Here is a 19,914-nt window from a genome sequence, read left to right on the forward strand (position 1 = left end):
TTACTAAAATTTTCTTGACCTGATCCAGGTGGTGTATCAGCAGCTGGAGACTCCAACTGAAATTTAGATAAATAAACTGTATCAGCAATCTGACTCATACTTTCTCCCATTTGCATGTCATCAACCTTTTTAACATGTAAACAGAGAGAGTAACTATGATATTTAAAAGGGAAAATCACAAAATTATCCAATTCTGTTCTCTTGCAAATACATGTTATACACATGAACATGAATGTTATTGTCATCATGAAGGTACAAAAATATAATTATCTTGTAATATATTAAGTTTTTAATCGTAATTTTTACAGCAATAGGGGGTTGCACTATTTTTATTGGAATTACAAGGAACACTAAATTGGAAAATACTAATTTTGATCAGAACCCCCTTTTTTATAAAAATCAGATTTTCCGTTATTTTATGGGAAAATAACAAAAGTTACAATAACTTCTGAACCGTAATTTTTACAGAAATGGGGTTATACCATTTTGTTCAGAATTTTAAGGACTATAACACACTAAATTTTTATCAAAACTGTTCAGGCCATTTTTGAAAAAAAAAATTATTTTACCTATATTTTATGAGTTATAATAGAAAAATCTAACTTTCAAAAAATGAAAATAACGCCCGGAAATACAATGTATTAGTACTTACAAAACAAATTTAATCAAAATCGGACTACAGGTGTGGTTGTAGCGGATGGGCATACGAGAGGGACTATGGCTAAAGGTGTGGTGACGTCATATCTCTAGTGGCTAATGTCTTCTCTTGAGGCAACACGATTACCGTAACAAGATGATGTGATTCCAGCGGCGTTCGTGGCATAGTTGATAGCGTTTCGGATTGGTGTTCAGGAGGTCTCCAGTTCGAAATCAGCCGCGGACACTAACTTTTTGTCAAAGATTTTGGTTTGAATGCGACTACTTCTTAACTGTAGATCTTTTATTAGAATTTGATGCATTTATAATTTTATTTATGAACAGAACTTTTTTTTTAATAGTAAACTTTTATTCGATTTTTATCTTATATCTTTTTTTATATTATCAGCAAGTTTGGTGGTTAGGTTAGGTTATGACAGTTTAATTTTATAATTAAAAATTTATTTTATATATAAAAAGTTAATTTTATAACTAAAAATTATAAAATTAATTAAAATTTTTTCAACTTAGTGGTTTTAGCGGCAAACGCTGACACTACAAGATATGTTAGCCATAGTCCCTTCCGTGTGCCCCACCGGTGGTTGTAGCACAGTACACATCCATACATACAGACAGACACACACAAGCATGGACAGACATCACTACAAAAACCACTTTTTTGGGTTCAGGGGGGACTGAAAAAGGATATATCCACTCAAAACTAAAAACTAAAAACCATTTTGGGTTTACATTGCCACAGGAGTAAGAGTAAGTAGGCCTTGTAAGTAAACACCACTACAGTGTGAATTCTTAGGAGAAATTTACCACACTCCACCCTATAAGTTCATTATTTAAATTCTCTAAGATAACAATGTATATTTATTACTCACAAGACTGCTGGTTGTGTCAACAGACTCCGCATGAGATCCTTCTTCCTGTGAACAAACAATGCAAACACACTGGTCAGATGTTTTGTTGTAGCAAACAATAAACGAAACACTGCTCAGGCTTTTACTTGGATTGTTGGCAAACTGTTTGATACTGAATCTTCTCATAGCTTAATCCACAGGCACAATTACAGTTTTTACTTTATTTAACAGTAACACACTTTTAAGTTCTCTGTAAAAATAATACTACTTCAGCATTTATAATCGTAAAACTCTTTAACTTCATTGCTTAACCCAACAATAACATTCAAATACAACACCACATTCAATCGACGCGTAATTCCATTGATGACAGTAACAGCTGAATAATCAAAGAAAACAGATGATCTACATCTCAAACAGTTTGACTGTCAGCTGTGTTTTTCCGATATTGTTTGGTTCAAAATACAAAGTGTATGAATTGATTATGGTAGTAAACAAATTAAATAATAGATCAATTGGATTTTGCATTTAAAAATGCAGCTCAACAAATTGAAATAAGTTTCACAGGAATAAATTACTAATTATTTACCTTTAACATATTTGATTGTTATATCCAGTAAAATTTGTAATAGTGCAATTAAATTTCTTAATTTTTATCATGAAAAAAAATACTAAAAATAGTCGTAGGCCTTTGCATAATTAATTGTGTAATGGCAAGGAAAAGTACAACATTAATTTTTAAATACAGTAATTAATTTACCTATCTTAGTTAAGTAGCAAGATAACAATCTTGTTTGTTTTGCCAAGTATTGTCTGGACATCACTAATTAATTGATTCCACCAATTCCTTCAGTGGTGTTGACTATCTTTAACACTTTACAATATGTTTTTTAAATGGTTTCATTCTACCAACAAAAATGAACAATTCTATAAAATTATTCGTCCATTAGCACTGTTTCTAAAGTTACTAGGATTTTTCCCATTTCAAAACTCAAGTTGCAACGACGGATTACGTCTTGCTCATGACAGCTTCAGCACTTACATTCATCTTCTACTGACCACTCTCATTTATACTGTCCCGTCGATATACATAGCGGTGAATGCGGATAGCAACTTCATGATGTTGAGTGAAATCATTATAACTACCTTCATCATTATTCTAATCATTAACTGCTTTACTACCAACCATTTACTTCTACAAATCATCCATAAGTTTGAAAACTATGACAAGCTATTCATTAAATCTAATTATGCGGTAACGTCTAAAAGGTTTAAATATAGAGGATTTGTTTGTTTTCTTATGATACTATTTATTACTATGGTAAAAGAGACTGCAGTCGACTACATAAAGGAATACCCAGGTGATAATCTGTTCAGCAAGATGTTAGAATTTGTCTGGATATACTTGGCTCAGAACACAGTGTGGTTGACAATGTTGAGTGGGTTTTACGCTCTACTTTGCTGCGAGCTCTCTATCCGTTTTGAGGAGCTGCAACTATCCATTACATCTGATATGTCTATTAAAAGAGTGGAAGAAGTGAGACTGATGCATGGAAAACTTAAAGACATTAACCAAACTATCAACAGTTGTTTCGGCTTCCGAATCAGTCTCTTTTGTTTGTATTTCTTATACTCCTTCATACACTTGTTCTACAAAATGGTTGTTGGTACAAAGAACATAACTCCATCGACCTTCATTGCAGAAGCAAAGAAGTTTATCACTCTCTATGTGACTTGCTACAGCTCGGAATTTGCTGTTATTCAGGTAAGTATGGTTTTAACCACAGCCACCTCTTTAACTCTACACTATGACAATTCAGTCACTATACAGGGGGATAGCTTTACTGCTTTTAAACATCAATTACTAATTAGTGATGTGTCACTTGTCACTTGCTCAGTTCCCAATACTATCCGTAGCTAACTAAATAATACTTTTTTAAGTGGCAAATATTGCCATTGTGTGACTAAATAATATTCATCTTGTACAAATGAGTGAATTACATACTTGTGATTTAAAGGTGTATTTTTTTTCAATGTAAGGATTGGGGGGGGGATGATTTTAAAATTTGCGAGTTTTGGTGATAACAGTATATTTTATTGTTTGCAAGTATTTCAGTATAACTGAAGATTAAATTAACTTTATACTAGCTAGAGTGTCTAGCCAACCCAGAAACTGGGAAAACCAAGAATTGGATATGAACTGTTATGAGCAGGATAAAATCTGTGAAATGTATGGGAACTCTGTACAGGGTTGTAAATTTTTATATGCTGCCAATATGGTCTTTGACAATTTATTAGAACTACTCTTTGTTTGAAGTTCATTGTTGGTGATGGTGAGTTAATGTTGTTCAAAGGTTTATTGCGGACATTTTACATTCGTGATGGAAAATGTCCGCAATAAACCTTTGAACAATATTAGAACTAGACATTCCATTACATGTTAAAGCTGTCGCTACTGTTTTAATCAAAATTGTCGTAGTTGATGTGAGCTGCTGACAGATTGTGCGGATGTAAATTACAAATTTATGTCCAATACAGCAAACTTCTCAACAAGTCAAACTGATGACTTATTGTGAGCTATAGCAACTGGTATGAACTATGCCAGCAACAAAAAATAGGATAGAAAATTGGATTTTAGACACTAAGACATTCTTTGACTGGCACACTCAACTATTTTCTTTTTCAATAAATACAGGGTGCGGCCAAAAAACCGATCTATTTTCTACAGAGCACTGTTCAGCAACAGGTCGTCCAAGAATGGTGGGAGTAGGCTCGTTGGAAAGCCTACACGATGCCATTTTTTGTAGTTATAACGCAGCGGTTGCCTGAGCTAGTGCGGTTGTTATGAAGTCGTTTTTATAAGATAGTGAATTCATTCATTGTTACTCAGCGGCAGTTTCATGCATTCTTTCAACTAAGGCGACATGGAGAAGTTCCGTTGCGTAGTACAATAATACGATGGGTTACTTACTTTTGGATAACGGCTTCTGCGTTGAAAAGGAAGCTGACAGGCCGTTTAAAGTCAGATCGGACGCCAGACAACAAACATTCGATAGAGTTAGTGCTGCTGTGGAAAACAGTCCTCGTAGGCCTGCCCGAAAACAAGCGGCTGCCTTGAACATGTCTGACCGCTCAGCTATACCAATTTTGAGGTTAATTTTCATCCCTATGGATTAGAATAATAAACTGTATAATTTGGTAATCATTCATACAGATAAACACAACGGAACCTCTGTATGTCGACCTAATTAAATAAAAGCACGGAACTGCTGCTGAGTTGCAATGACTAAATCATTACTTTTTAAAAACGACTGGATAACAACCGCACGTAGCTCATACAACCACTGCTCTATGACTAAAAAAAATGGCATTGTATAGACTTTCCAACGAGCCTACTCCCACCACCCTCAAACGACCTGTCGCTGAACAGTGCGCTGCAGAAAATGGATCGGGTTTTTTGCCACACCCTGTAATTGCCGACGGCTGGTCCATATAGAAGAGATGTGTAGGCCTATTTAATGACCTTCACACCCTAAGACTTAGACTCTAGCCCAGAACTGTTTTACACATTACTTCAGGCTAGGACTAGAGCGTTGTGGCATTACCACTTAGATTGTTCAGTCACGTTGCCTTTGTGTTTTTTGTATAATTTTAAATGTCTCTGTTTCTAACAGTCATCTGTAATTCTCATCACATGACCATTTGTAAATCTCCATAGTTGCATTCATTCATCGCGAATCACCTCTAAAACAAACATGTACCCATTTTAGCGAATTTCCCTATAGGGAATTAGCTATCACCGTAGGTGGCACAGTAAAACCTAGGCCCAGCCACGATTTACTTTTTTTATACAAATAATTTAGTATATCAAAGTGTTTTGTTCGGTTATTAGTAACGGAAAAATTTAAAAAAATTTTAATTTTAAATTCCCTTGTTATTCTTACAGATAATATTGTAAAATGTTGTAGTTTGCTTGTTTATGGATATATTTTGATACAACTTGGTAAATTTATTTATTTTATACTAAGCTATTATGTAATAGTTTACTAAAAAAACACACTTTATTAGTTTCCCTGTGGCAAAAAACCTAGGTACTAGTTAAACCTAATGTTATTTAAATAGATTTAATCGAAAATCAATTAGGGCAGATGGAAATTCGCTTAGTCGGCAGGATTGCTGCGGCAGGGGTATTTTCTCTCGTAAAATAAACCTCTTTCATAATAAACCCCTCAATTTTTTCTGTCTTTTATTTAATTACACCGCACATAGAACAAATCCATTGGTGATCTACCACTTTACCAGTTCGTTCACAGACTGTTGGTATGGATGCATTCTTCATGTAAGTAAAATAACAATAAAAGTAACTTGGTAGGTTAGGTACCCAAGAATGGAACAATGTATCTGCCACTACTCTAACAGCCACATTCTCAGTCAATGCCCGATATCGCAGCATGTTATTATCATTGTCAGTCCTAGCTGCCAATAGGCCTGTGTCTGTCGGTACTCAAGTACCAGTACGGCCATTTTAACATAGGTTCTTTCTTAGTATCAAGTACTTTTCTCAAGAGTTGGTCAGTACGTTACTAAGAATTTACTTAACACGTTGACTGCGCGTGCCGACTTTAGTCGGCGTCGCCAGCGCAAAGACCAACATAAATGTATTGAGTCAGTGTGAGCTTAGCCTCAGACGGAGACGTTATAATCGTTGCCAGCCTGCCAGCTTAGAATGCGAGCTTTACTTTGGTGTAGGTTGGTACTAAAATTTCCCGTAAAATCCTGTCTGGCAATGCTTTTGTCCCGGTTTCGGGGATTTTTTCTCTTCAACCCACATTACAAAGACACTGGATACAGATCCATGCAGTGCTGCTACCTTTGGGTGTTTCAGTGAACTACAACCACCCTCGGGGTAACGCAGCACAGTCACCACTGCTCTTTTGTGATTCGTCAGACTGAAATATTTGAATGCCAATTGCGTTCGCTGATTCGGTTGCGCGCCGGGGCTTCGCCCGCCACTGGGGAGTGCCTGTAAAGTCGGCGCGCGCAGTCAACGTGTTAAGGTATCATCACATCATTAATATTAATATAGGCTAAAGATATACTTGAGTACAGTTAAAACTCTGTCATTACAAAAGGTTTGCCACTGTAAAAACAAGAATCACTCACTATGGTTAAATTAAACAATTGGTTCATATTCTATGTACGTTCCTAGCTAAGGATCTAAGTAAGGATCTAATTTACAGAACAAAAGATTGATACGGGAACTACAAGCTCTGCCAAAGAATAAAATGACTCCGGCCTGTAAGTTCCAGGTAAGTTAGAATAAATAAATGTACTAATCATAGATCAACTATAGGTAAACTAACAAGGTTAAAATTACGAGTTGAGATTCTTATCATTCTGATTCAGGTAAGATAATCATGCCTTTCAAAGGAACAAACCACTTTTAATATGACAGTAACAACCAACTAAATTGTATTCACAATATAAAAAATTTAAATATATATATATACAGGGTGGTAGGAGGATGGAGGGAGGATGGAGGACCATGGCAAAAGGGGTTTATGGGGGATTTTATGGGGTAAAAATGGGTTTTAGCGAATTTCCCATATAGGGAATAAGCTATTACCGTAGTACTCATGGTAAGACCTGGACCCGGGACCGATTTATTTTTTCGTTTTGAGGTTCCTAGAGCCCAAAAATACCATCCGTTCAAATTCATATATATACTAGCAGAGTACCCGTTCTTCGTACGGGGTTGGAATATAAGTATAAAATGCTTAAATTGCAGTTATACTCAAGCTTTGCGATTGCAATGGGTGGAGGACACAGTTTGATAAAATTTGCTTTTTTAAATTTACAGTATTCTATAGTATTACACATCTACCATAGCCATAATGTTCTACCATTTTACCTAAACAATAGAGAAAAATAAATTATCAATTCGCAAAATATCACAAATTATTCATGAAATGAAAAACATATACATAACTGTAAACAATCATACTTTGACAGTTCCCATTGCGAATCACAGTTTTTTGTTGCTGCTTAGTTCAAATTAGCTGCTTCATAAATGCAAAAAAAATATAGTGCTGCACCCTGTTGGTAAATCTTATAACTTTTTAATGCTTTTCCATATCATAGAACCAACTTTTTTAGTTGAAACAGCTGACTAAATTCTTTAATTCCCTTTAAATATGAATACTCATAAGGTTAACATGGGGAATTACAGAGCCACTGGGGCGGAGCCCGAAAGGATTTTTGAGATAAGAATATGCCTATATGTTAATCGGGAATGTAAGCTATCATCATGCCAAATTTCAGCCCAATCCGTCCAGTGGTTTATGCGTGATTGAACTTCAAACAAACAAACAAACAAACAAACACACAAACTTTCACATTTATAATATTAGTAAGATATATATATATATATATATACAGGGTGATCAACTCAAGGAGGCCACCATTGGGATATCGGAAACGGTAAGAATTAGAGAAAACTTTAAATGGGGGACATTCCTTTATTTTTTGTGGAAGTTAAAAATATGATTTTAGTTTTTCAAAATTCAGCCGCCATTTTCCAAAATGGTGGCCAACTTTGAAATTTCTTATGGAACCCTGTATTTTATCATGTTTTCGGATAGAACATGCAATTTAAAAACCTTTTAATTCTTGACATTTTTTCGATAAACCCACTCGTTTAGGAGTTACAGCCTATGGAAAAATGACTTCCGGTGTACATTTTACATCATGTAGCTCCAAAAAAAGTAGATTTATAGCGAAAATGCGAAGAGAAAATAAGTCAAATAAGTCTTAAATTGCATCCACATTCCATTAAGACCATAAAATACACAGTTTTCCACTTTTCAAGTTTGCCGCCATTTTGGAAAATAGCCGCCATTTTTAAATAATAGAATTAATATTTTTAACAAATTTTATGGACTTTTTGGAATGTGGATCCAATCTTAAGACTTATTTGGCTTATTTTCTTTTTGCATTTTCGATATAAACCTACTTTTTTTGGAGCTACATGATGTAAAATGTATACCGGAAGTCATTTTTCCATAGGCTGTAACTCCTAAACGAGTGGGTTTATCGAAAAAAATGTCAAGAATAAAAAAGTTTTTAAATTGCATGTTCTATCCAAAAACATGATAAAATACATGGTGTTCCATAAGAAATTTCAAAGTTGGCCGCCATTTTGGAAAATGGCGGCTGAATTTTGAAGAACTAAAATCATATTTTTAACTTCCACAAAAAATAAAGGAATGTCCCCCATTTAAAGTTTTCTCTAATTCTTACCGTTTCCGATATCCCAATGGTGGCCTCCTTGAGTTGATCACCCTGTATATATAATTTTTTTGTGAATACGTTTGTTCAAAGCCTATATTCATTACAACCTACCTAATAATATTACCATTCTTATATATTTCAATTTTTTTCCATTTCAATTTCTTTACTCACTAAGAAGTATAGACTTACATGATACAGCATTTGAATAGTGTCAAAGATTACAATTATTACAAATTAAAATACAAATTAAAAAATACAACTCCCTATTTAGATATGTTTTCTTAATGTCTAGTATTTTTGATGGAGGTGGAAAAATTCTTCTAGAGAATAAATGGCCATAGTTATTAACAAAGTTTTTAGATTTTTTTGTAACTTTTTTGATCTTTTTCATTTCAGGGTGTCAACAGAAATTTTGTCATTAATTTCCCTGACTTTCCATGACTATCCATGACCATTAACCATTGATTTCCATGACTCACGAACTTTACTAAAAAATTATAATATACCGTAAACACACAAATTATAATATTGCCTAGATAGAAAATACTAAAATCTATCTATATATTAATAGGCAAGCATGTTTCTTTAAAACCTTTTTTCTCAGCTCGTGTGCATCGCAGGGAAAATCTACGCATACTGTCGGAAAGATATTTTCCTGTAGATGTGCAGAATGCTTTTAAAAATTAAAATAGGCTAACAAATAAGAACAAAAAATTAATTTGAACACTTCAAAAAATTAACATGGACCATATGGGTTGCCATGATGGTGACGAAATAACAACAAAATGTAAACAGAAAATCAAAACAAATGGAAGAAATTCCATCACATGTTTTATTTACAGTGTGGGGAGAAAATAGAGAAGTCTGTACATTAATTATTTTTGGTCGAGTTTCGACCACAGGACGACCACTAGTATGTATTAACAGATAACAATGGCGTACAACAGGTACAACAATGAACTAAATACAAACTCAAAACCCATAAACTAAGACAACTGTATAAATTGAATTGTCGTACATTGTGAAAAATTCGGAAAAATGCTACAATAGTCGGGGTTACGGCCCACTAGATCATTGAAAGGACCTCTGAAATCCATCCATCATTGGGAATTTCCATGACTTTCCATGACCTTTTGCCTATTTCCATGACTTTCAATGACCAGAATTTTTTTCCATGACTTTCCATGACTATCCCTGACTTTCCAGAATGTGGACACCCTGCATTTTTATTTCCTCTAGGGATATATATTTTTTAAACTACCAGCAAATTATGATTTTTTTCATAAGACAATCTGAGCCTATTTTGCAAAACAAATTCTTTTCCTCGTTTCATATCGGTAAACTGGTAGATTAGAGACATCTGATGAGATTTTATTTAAAAAAATTAAAATTGAATCAAAAATATATTGCCCTTAAACAGATAGTATGTTTAGTATGTTAGTTTGGTATGTTTAGTTATAAAAAGTGCTCTTTCGCCGAGAAGTCAGATTCAGTCTGAGCATTACTCTCACTGCTCTTTTTTATGTTTTAATATTTTACCTAGATTGATTTTAGTTGTTGCTCCAAATAGACAGATACCAAAGGAAAAATATATGTGAATGAATATATGCAAAGTAAATGTTTTTTAATGTTTTGACATCACAGTACAGAGACATTTTTGAAAGGGCAAAAATTCCAGATTTGATTTTTGAAACTATTTTATTTATATGCTCACTCCAGTTCAAATTCTGATCTATTGTTAGACCCAAAGGTTTGTGCTGGTCTTTTGCTCAATAAGTACATACAGTATCATACATTACAGAGTCATACATTATTATTATAGGTTTCAAATAATTCAATGACGCTTGAAAATTCCAAAAAAATCAAAACAGTATTGGAGATCAGAAACCACTGACATTTCAGCATTATAGTCACTGCAACAACTGAAAACTAGTCTAAACCTGCAAATACACTACATTCCACATATTAAAACAAGGAACAAGGAACACCCTTCAGAGCAACATTATACAATTAATAGGTTCACATCTTTAGCATACACTGACTGATTTATATGTTTCAGATGGAAGTTCTGACATGTGAGGCAGAGTCATCATCATTCACCATCACAGCTTGGGGGTTGTTTAAAGTTGACCGTGAAATGTATGCAACTGTGAGTATCTGATCTCCAAAGGATAAAACTATTGTACAATTTACAATCTGAATCAATGGATACTTCCATTTAATGACTACATTAACTAGGATTGATTTCACAGCAGTGCAAGCCAGTTGAGTGGAGCGATCTGTATTATGAAGTAAGAAATAAAAACAACTTCCATAGGTTGAATTTTATTTTATTGATTGAAACTATCCGTTCAATTCTGAACTATTAACATTCTTTCAGTGGTTAGAGATTGGTAGAATTTCACTTAAATCAAACTGCATGACACCAACATTTTATTTTAACACTTGCAGTCGCTATACTGAGCTTTCTTTATTTGATATTGTTTATTACTAACTAATGATGGTCAAAACTATAAATAAAAATTTCGAATTTAAAAACCAAAACCAAAACCGAAACTTAAAAATTTGAATTTGATCTATTTATCTCGTTCATTTCATATATACTAGTTGATACATCAAGAAAAATGCATTTATATATGTACAAGTTTCATTTCTTTACGATAACTGTATGTTGAAATATCGATGTCATAACTTTAGGAAAGAAGCCAAATTATGGGTCCAGCACTACGGGCTAAGTACAATACGAGATCTCGGGATCTCATAGTGCAGTGAACGTGTTAGTGATTGTTGGACCTTTGTAGTTGGACCCATTAACAAATATAAAAATAATAGGCCTATTAAATTTGTTGTAGCCTATAAATAAAAAGGTCATAGATTATGGTTAGGTTTAATTGTGAAAATGATACACAATATAGAATAACTTTCTTACAGGCTACATAATATTTTTTATTTATTTTTTAAAACTAACTATCTGTATACAAACTGCGGCAATATGCACAGACATTTTTGAGAATCTAACATTCAGTTGCTGTGTTACTGAAAACATAAAAACTCTTTTCCATTACTGCTATGCACAGTTGGAAGATAAGAAATCCTAAAAAACTGAGTTGTATTGTTAAAACAAGGACATGCCACATTTTTATTGTTGTGTAATTCTTGGTAACTTACAATACAATATTTCCAATTGCTGTTACAGGTATTCGTTGTGGTGGTCACCTACATCATCACAGTTTTACAAATTCCTGAGGAGTACAACAATTATCTTCTCAAAACCAACAACTAGATTGTAATTTGTTAAAGTAAAGAATTGTTATTACTATTCATGCTGTTAGTGAATTTCCCATGTAGGGTATAAACTATTCCCTACTCCCTTCTCATACTTGTTATCTGTTTGGATGAATATAAATGTGGTGTAAGCAAGTGTTGTTTTTAATTAATTTAAAAATTGTGATACTTAAAATGAATAGAGACATCTCAATACACTACAATATATATCCAATATTCACTGCCAAAACAATTCTCTTGTTCACAAGTAGTTATCACTTTGGCTGCGGTGATCCTTACAGTCACGCTAACTTGAGTAGCTCAGTGTAAGGTGAGCTTTCATACAGAGAGGTTATTGCAACAATAGCACCTAGTGTTAGTCCTGCAGAACCGTTGTACGCAACAGTAAACTAATCTACTAATCTACAAGTCATCTATATCTACTAATCCGGCATTTCTTGGTCTTGAAATATGCCGGATAGGAAAATATTCTTGATTACCTCATGATCATTTGGGATGTTAATTAAATGAATGAATTACACTTGTATTTTATTCTCCAAACAGCTTTACAACAGGATACATCATAGCATAACATACTGTAATGGAAAAATGCATGATTATGAAACTAAAATGAGATTCAGGCAAGATTCATGAGATGCACCAGGATGTTCCCCAAATAATACAATATCAGCCAAACACAAACCACTTCCCCTCCGCACATGTCAAAATACTTAGTTATGGCACAGTATTTTTCCTTCCTGACCTCCTATCTCACTCAATCCAATTTGTACAAATTGTAAAATTCAATCTGACCTATCCTTTAGTACTGTATTGTGCCAAATGGAAATAAATATATTTGATTTGATTTGAAATCTTGAATATCTCCCGCCCCTGTTTGGTTATCATCATCGCCTTCTGCGCTCACAGAAACAGTATCATTGACCTCCACAATCGTGGCAAAAGCATGAATTTTTGCCACGAATGTGGTAAAGATTCACGTGAAATTTGCGGACCCATTTACGATTTCCTGACTTAGTGCTCAATCTCTATAGCTTGTAGGCCAGGCTCCACTCAACTCGAAAATTGAGCCGCTCACACACCTCTAGTTCCTGCGTATATGGCCATGTCTCACTCAGCTGCAAAATTTTTTTCAGGTCTAAACACTTAGTTGATACATGTTTAATTCAAACTACTAACATTATGTAGATAAAACTTAACTTACCGCTTGATATTTGCGGAGGAGTTGATCATTGGCGCGCAGCTTCTCTTTCAGGGCGTTAATTTCTTCTTCTAATGGAATCACAAGTGATCTCAGCACTTCAGCATCTTCTTTGGCCTGAAGAAGCAAAGTATTAAAAATAACAAGAAATAAATCAACTATCTCATATAATCCCTATACATAAATCATAGGCCTATATATAACCATATATGAACCAACTATCTTATTGAATTGAATTGAAAATAACTTTATTCATAAATCATACAAGTATGTACATTGAATGGCGTCAAAATTCTTAAAACTACTTAAACTTACAACATAATATCAGCTGTACAGTTCATCAAAATTATACAGTACTTTTTCTGTTAAGTATATTTTAAGCTGTGATTTAAATTTTTTACTATCATCAATTTTCCTCAACCCCTCTGGAAGCCCTTCCAAAAATTTTCTTCCAGCACATGACGGTTTTTTGTTATAAAATTCCAATCTATGGGCATCAACAGCAATTTTGTTTCTATGCCGGGTGCCATATTCGTGATTATCCCCTAGTTTAGGTAACATACTTTCAGACAAAAGATTTTTAGTCAAAAGAACGGTATGGAAAACATAAATGCCGTACACAGTCATTATACCCATGGCTAAGAAATGATCACGTACGGAAACATCCCAGTTTAAATTCAACATTAGTCTTAATGCTCTTTTCTGCAAAATTAAAATTCTGTCCAAATTTTTCTTTGATGTTCCACCATAAACACTTATGCCAAATGATATTGCGGATTCAATGAAAGCAAAATAAAGCTTTTTCAAAATATCTGTTGAACAAAATTTAGACATTCTATAAATTGCATAAATTCCAGATGTAATTTTGCTGACAACATGGTCAACATGGGAGTTCCATGAAAGATTTTCATCAACTACTAAGCCCAAAAATTTAGTTGTAGTAACTTGATTAAGATTAGAATTTTTAAAATGATGACACTATGCATGTAACTAAGACTAAAATAAAGGCCACGTTTAACAGGTACAGAAACAGACGGTGTGGGATCTGGGCAATAAATTGAAATGCTCTATGTTCAAAGCAAACATTATTTAAAACAATAAACTTAGATTTCACAAAAGGTAGTTAGTCAAAAAAAAAACCTTTTTATGTCTTATTTCTAAAAAAAAAAAAACCATTGAATAATGTTTTAGAGGATGGTTTTCTTTTACATAACTGTTGTAACGGGAAGAGGGTACAAAATAGAGACATTTTTATCTTTACATCTGTTGTATAAAATAGTTACACATCCACCAAACCTTTATAGTCCAGTAAATATGTCAAAAAAAATAGGGGGTTGCTGTGCAAAAGGTCATGTAGTTCTGATTTTTGGATATGTTGTTAGTGTTGGGTCCATAACATAATATCCAAGTAATCCACCTCGAGATACCTAAGCGCGCCGCGGGGCGCGCCACTTGTTAGCGAAATAGCAAAAATCTGACCATTCCTGTGGGTTTTCACTCTATCTCGCGAACAGCTGATTTTACTAAAAGTATTACTTTATATAATTAAACGAGGATAGATTTGTGACAGTTTAAGCCCAACAGCAAGTATGTAGTGTAAATAACGGTCAAAATACAGACCTTCAAAATAAAAATAAATTCCAAAGATGTATAAAAATTGTGGTTTTTTTCAATATTTCCACAATATAGTTGTTTGAAGCAAACACCATATTGATTATTTTAAAGAGTATGTCAGTTTATTTGCTATTAATAGAAAATAGATAGAAGTATGAATAAAAATACCCCCACCTCAGCAAACCTGCAGACTAAGCGAATTTCCATTTGCTTGATTTGATTTTCACAAACCTATTTAAATAACATTAGGTTTAACTGGCACCTAGGTTTGCTGATACAGGGAGGATAATATAGTATATCTTTTAATAAAATAATAATAGTATGATAAGAAATAAACAAATTTACCCAGTTTTATAAAATTGTATCTATAAATAAGGGAAAACAATAGTTAAAAATATTCTCCATTAGAATATCATGGGGGATTTTTTGTTTGCATTTTTCTTTATTTTTCTCCGTAACCAATAACTGTAAAAAAATTTTATGTACTAAATTACTTGTTTTTAAGCTCTAAAAAATGTTTTAATGATACAATTGTCAAATGGTATGTTTTGAGGGTTAAAAATTAAAAAAAACTATTCTTACCGACAAAATACCTATAAAGCAACCGTTCCCATGGCCTTATCATGCCAATCATGCTTCATGAACTCGTTTTAATAAATAAATGTACGTTTACGTGTTTGTACCAAATTCCATTAAATCGGATGATTTTTGCTTGAGTTATTATCGTGCTAACAGACATAAATACAGGGTCTCCAAAAAACTCACCTAGTTTGAAAATTCATTTATTTATTGTACTAGATACAAATTACAACGACTGATACCATAGAGGTGGCTATGCTGATACATTAAATGAAAGGTAATAAAATAAAAGTGTTTTTTAACACTATCACACATCAATATGCGAAACATTTGTAGCCATGCAGACATGCAAGCTATTTTTACTCATTTTTATCACTAATATTTTATTATTTGTATTATAATTTATTACCAAAACTATGCTCAAGGTCAAATAGGTGTACGCAACCTATTGCCAACGTACGAAACTAAAACTTTGAAGCATACTCTACACAGCACGAAAGGATTATTACTCATCCATTTGAACAAATAGTATCGTGAGGTATTTTTAAAACTGGGAAGTCTTTTTCGGACACCTGGTATATACAGGGTGGTAAAAAAGTCCCTGGACAGTTAAATATTTTAAAAAATAATGCAGATAGAGCTACAATACTTGGTACAACGTTACAGGGCATAAAACTCTATTTTAACACATATTCAGTGATCCAATAACTCTTCAGGGGGACGGCCCACAAGGAGTCGGAAGAAAATATTAAATGGAAGTATAGGTCAATATGCACATCAAATTAAAGGTCTTTTTTAGTAGAATACAATGCCGCAAACCGCACTTCAAAAGGTTGATCCTGCGCAAAATGACAGTTGTTCAAAGATTTCTTGAATCCGCCATTTTGAATCTTTGAACGACTGCCATTTTTTACTCAGGCATTCTTTTGAGCTTGAATTTACGGCATCGTAATCTACTAGTAAAGACCTTTAATTTGATGTGCATATCGACCTATGCTTACGTCAACAATTTTCTTCCAAATCCTAGGGCTGTGCCCCCTGAGGAGTAAGCGTATAATAACAATGTAAATTAAATGAATCTTTGAACAACTGTCACAACTGGCGGCCATTGATTTTTTTTAAATCGTATATTTCGCAAACTATTTGTTGGATCGGAATGAACTTTTTTTTGTTTGAAAGATAATTTTAAATGCTACCTGTTTTAAATTTACACATTTGTTGTATGTTTAGTACATTCTTCGTAATTTTGCAAAAACCTGTATTTTTAAATATTTTTGTGTTATTTTTGTTTGTAACGTTTTATTGATACAATTTATCAAAAACCACCAATGAAAAAAGTTGTAGAACGTTTAAAAATCTTTACAAAAATACCAAATTCGATATGTTTTACTCAAAGATTACGTCAAGAAACTAGATAAATCTCATAAAAACACCAATTTTGGCGCAAAAACGCCTATTAGTCCGGCATCTAGGGCAATTCGCAAGTCTTATAAAGACAGTTTTACCATTCAATGTTCATGTATGTGTCTAAATAAGTGTTTTCAACTCGGGTGTCACGTCTGCACCCACTGCAGTTTCCGGCTATGACGTCATTAAAATGGCGGAAAGGGCTATTTTAAAATAGCTATATTTTACATACCATGTATCGGATCGGAATGAACATTTTTTTGTTTGAAAGATAAGTTTACATGCTATCTTTCTTACATTTACACTTTTGTTGTATGTTTAGTACATTTTTCGTAATTTTGCAAAAACCTATATTTTTAAACATTTTTGTGTTATTTTTGTCGATAACGTTTTATTGATGCAATATATCAGAAATAACTTAAAGACAAAGTTGTAGCACGTTAAAAGGGCTTTACAAAAATACCAAATTCGATATGCTTTACTCAAAGGATCACGTCAAGAAACTAGAAAATCGTACAAAACAACCTAATTTGGCGCAAAAACCAATATAAATCCGACATCGATGGCTGTGTACGAGTCATATATAGACAGTAAAAAAAAATTTCCCGAAATTTCGGGAAAAAAATATTCCCGATATTCGGGACGGGATAACTTTTGAATCGGGATTTGGTCCGATCGTCGGCGATTTTGCCGCTTCGCGAGTGACGATAACGCCGCTATCGCGAGAGATGTTCCGCGATGAAGGAGGCGAAGTCATTTCGACGATCGCGCCGTGACTGAGGGGTCATACCGACGATCCCGCCGTGACCACGGAGTCATACCGACGATCGCGCCGTGACCGCAAAAGTCATACCGACGATCGCGCCGTGACCGCGGCGGAGTCATACCGACGATTATGCCATGACCGCGGATGCATACCGACGATTATGCCATGACCGCGGATGCATACCGACGATTATGCCGTGATCGCGAGTAATGCCGATGATCACCCCGTGACCGCAGAGTCATACCGACGATCACCCCGTGACCGCGGAGTCATACCGACAATCGTGCCGTGACCGCGGAGTCATACCGATGATCGTGCTGTGACCGAAGAGTCATACCGACGATCACCCCGTGACCGCGGAGTCATACCGACAATCACCCTGTGACCGCAGAGTCATACCGACGATCGTGCCGTGACCACGGAGTCATACCGACAATCGTTCCGTGACCGCGGAGTCATACCAACGATCATGCCGTGACCGCGGAGTCATACCGACGATCACCCCGTGACCGCGGAGTCATACCGACGATCATGTTGTGACCGCGGAGTCATACCGACGATCGCGCCATGACCGCGAGTCATACCGACGATCACGCCGTGACCGTGAGTCATACCGACGATCACCCTTTGACCGTGGTCATTTTGACGATCGCACCGTGACCGCGAGTCACAAGTGTCTATAGGTACTTGTAAATTGTTGTAACCCAACCATTTTTTTGTTTTTATAGATCAGTGCTACAAACGGTAAAAATTGATTTCGTTTGTCTTTTTTGGTAACTGCAATACTCAAGACTCTTTTTATCCACAGGAAAAAATCCCGTCCCGTCCCGTCCCGAACCAAAATTTCAATCCCGTCCATCCCTACTGTTAACTATGTTAAACTGTTTTATTTTGTTTTCATGTGAAAGTATATTGTACCCAAAGCTTAGCTTAAATGTTTATGTATGAACTTTTGACAGCTTTGGGAAGAGTAGTTTTGCTGTTAAAGGTATATTTTGAAGGTCTGTTTTTCGGCATGTAAACCTACATTTATTAAAACGAGTTCGCAAAACATGATTAGGCCATGTGAACGGTTGCTTTATAGGTATTTTGTCGGTAAGAATAGTTTTTTTTCTTTTTTCATTTTTAACCCTCAAAACATACAATTTTACAATTGTATCATTAAAACATTTTGTAGAGCTTAAAAACAAATAATTTAGTACATAAAAATGTTTTTTACAGTTATTGGTTACGGAGAAAATTTAAAAAATGCAAATTAAAAATGGCCATGTTATTCTAATAGGTAGCAAAGATTTTTTATCATTGTTTTTCCTTATTTATAGATACATTTTTACAAATTGGGTAAATTTATTTGTTTTTTATCATTATTATTATTTTTTTAAAAGATATACTATATTACCCCCCCCCCCTGTAGCAGCAAACCTAGGTACCAGTTAATAATGTTATTTTAATAGGTTTGTGAAAATCAAATCAAGCAAATGGAAATTTGCTTAGTATTCAGGTTTGCTGAGGTGGGGGTATTTTTAATCATACTTTCATTTATTTTCTATTATTGGCAAATAAATTGGCATACTCTCTAAATCAATACGGTGTTTGCTTCAAACAACTATATTGTGGAAATATTGAAAAAAACCACAATTTTTATAAATCTTTGGAAATTTTTTTTATTTTGAAGGTCTGTATTTTGACCGTTATTTACGCTACATAGTTGCTGTTGGGCTTAAACTGTCACAAATCTATCCTCGTTTAATTATATAAAGTAATACTTTTAGTAAAATCAACTGTTCGCGAGATAGAGTGAAACTGAAAACCCACAGGAATGGTCAGATTTTTGCTATTTTGTTAACAAGTGGCGTGCCCCGCGGCGCCCGGTGGTACCTCGAGGTGGATATCAAATCAAATCAAATATGCTTTATTCATACTTAGATACTTGGATTTTATGTTATGGGCCCAACACTAACGACATATCCAAAAATCAGAACTACCCGACCTTTTGCATACCACAATGTCTTATTTTACTGAACTAATATGAAACAAAATTCAACCATTATGGCCTTAATAGAAACGTTTATGGCTTTTAAATCTGGTAAGTAGTTGAAACCACCATTATGGTTTTGGTTACTTTTAAATCTTGTGTAGGCTGATATGAGAAAAACTTACCAAATTTTAACTGATCTATGCTATTGAATAGATATTGACACATTGGTATTATAATGTTCACTAACATAATGGTAATAGATTAAATAATTGAATCACTTACTAAAATGCTG

General features: G+C 34.2%; 1 protein-coding gene across 4 annotated transcripts in view; it reads right to left on the bottom strand.

Moving 5' to 3' along the window:
- LOC129004952 (rab GTPase-binding effector protein 1-like) overlaps positions 1–19,914 on the bottom strand; it is a 71,908-nt gene that overhangs the window by 25,264 nt on the left and 26,730 nt on the right. For all 4 annotated transcript variants that reach the window (XM_054433678.1, XM_054433676.1, XM_054433675.1 and 1 more), the window contains 3 exons: positions 13,282–13,395; positions 1,527–1,571; positions 5–56 (listed from right to left, as the gene is read on the bottom strand). In XM_054433678.1, the coding sequence (XP_054289653.1) occupies positions 5–56; positions 1,527–1,571; positions 13,282–13,395 (211 nt within the window). The remainder of the gene's footprint in view (positions 1–4; positions 57–1,526; positions 1,572–13,281; positions 13,396–19,914) is intronic.

The sequence above is a fragment of the Macrosteles quadrilineatus genome, unplaced genomic scaffold (genome assembly GCF_028750875.1).
Source record: "Macrosteles quadrilineatus isolate MER2022 unplaced genomic scaffold, UCM_ALF_1.0 Scaffold_13__1_contigs__length_4303367, whole genome shotgun sequence".
Classification (NCBI taxonomy): domain Eukaryota; kingdom Metazoa; phylum Arthropoda; class Insecta; order Hemiptera; family Cicadellidae; genus Macrosteles; species Macrosteles quadrilineatus.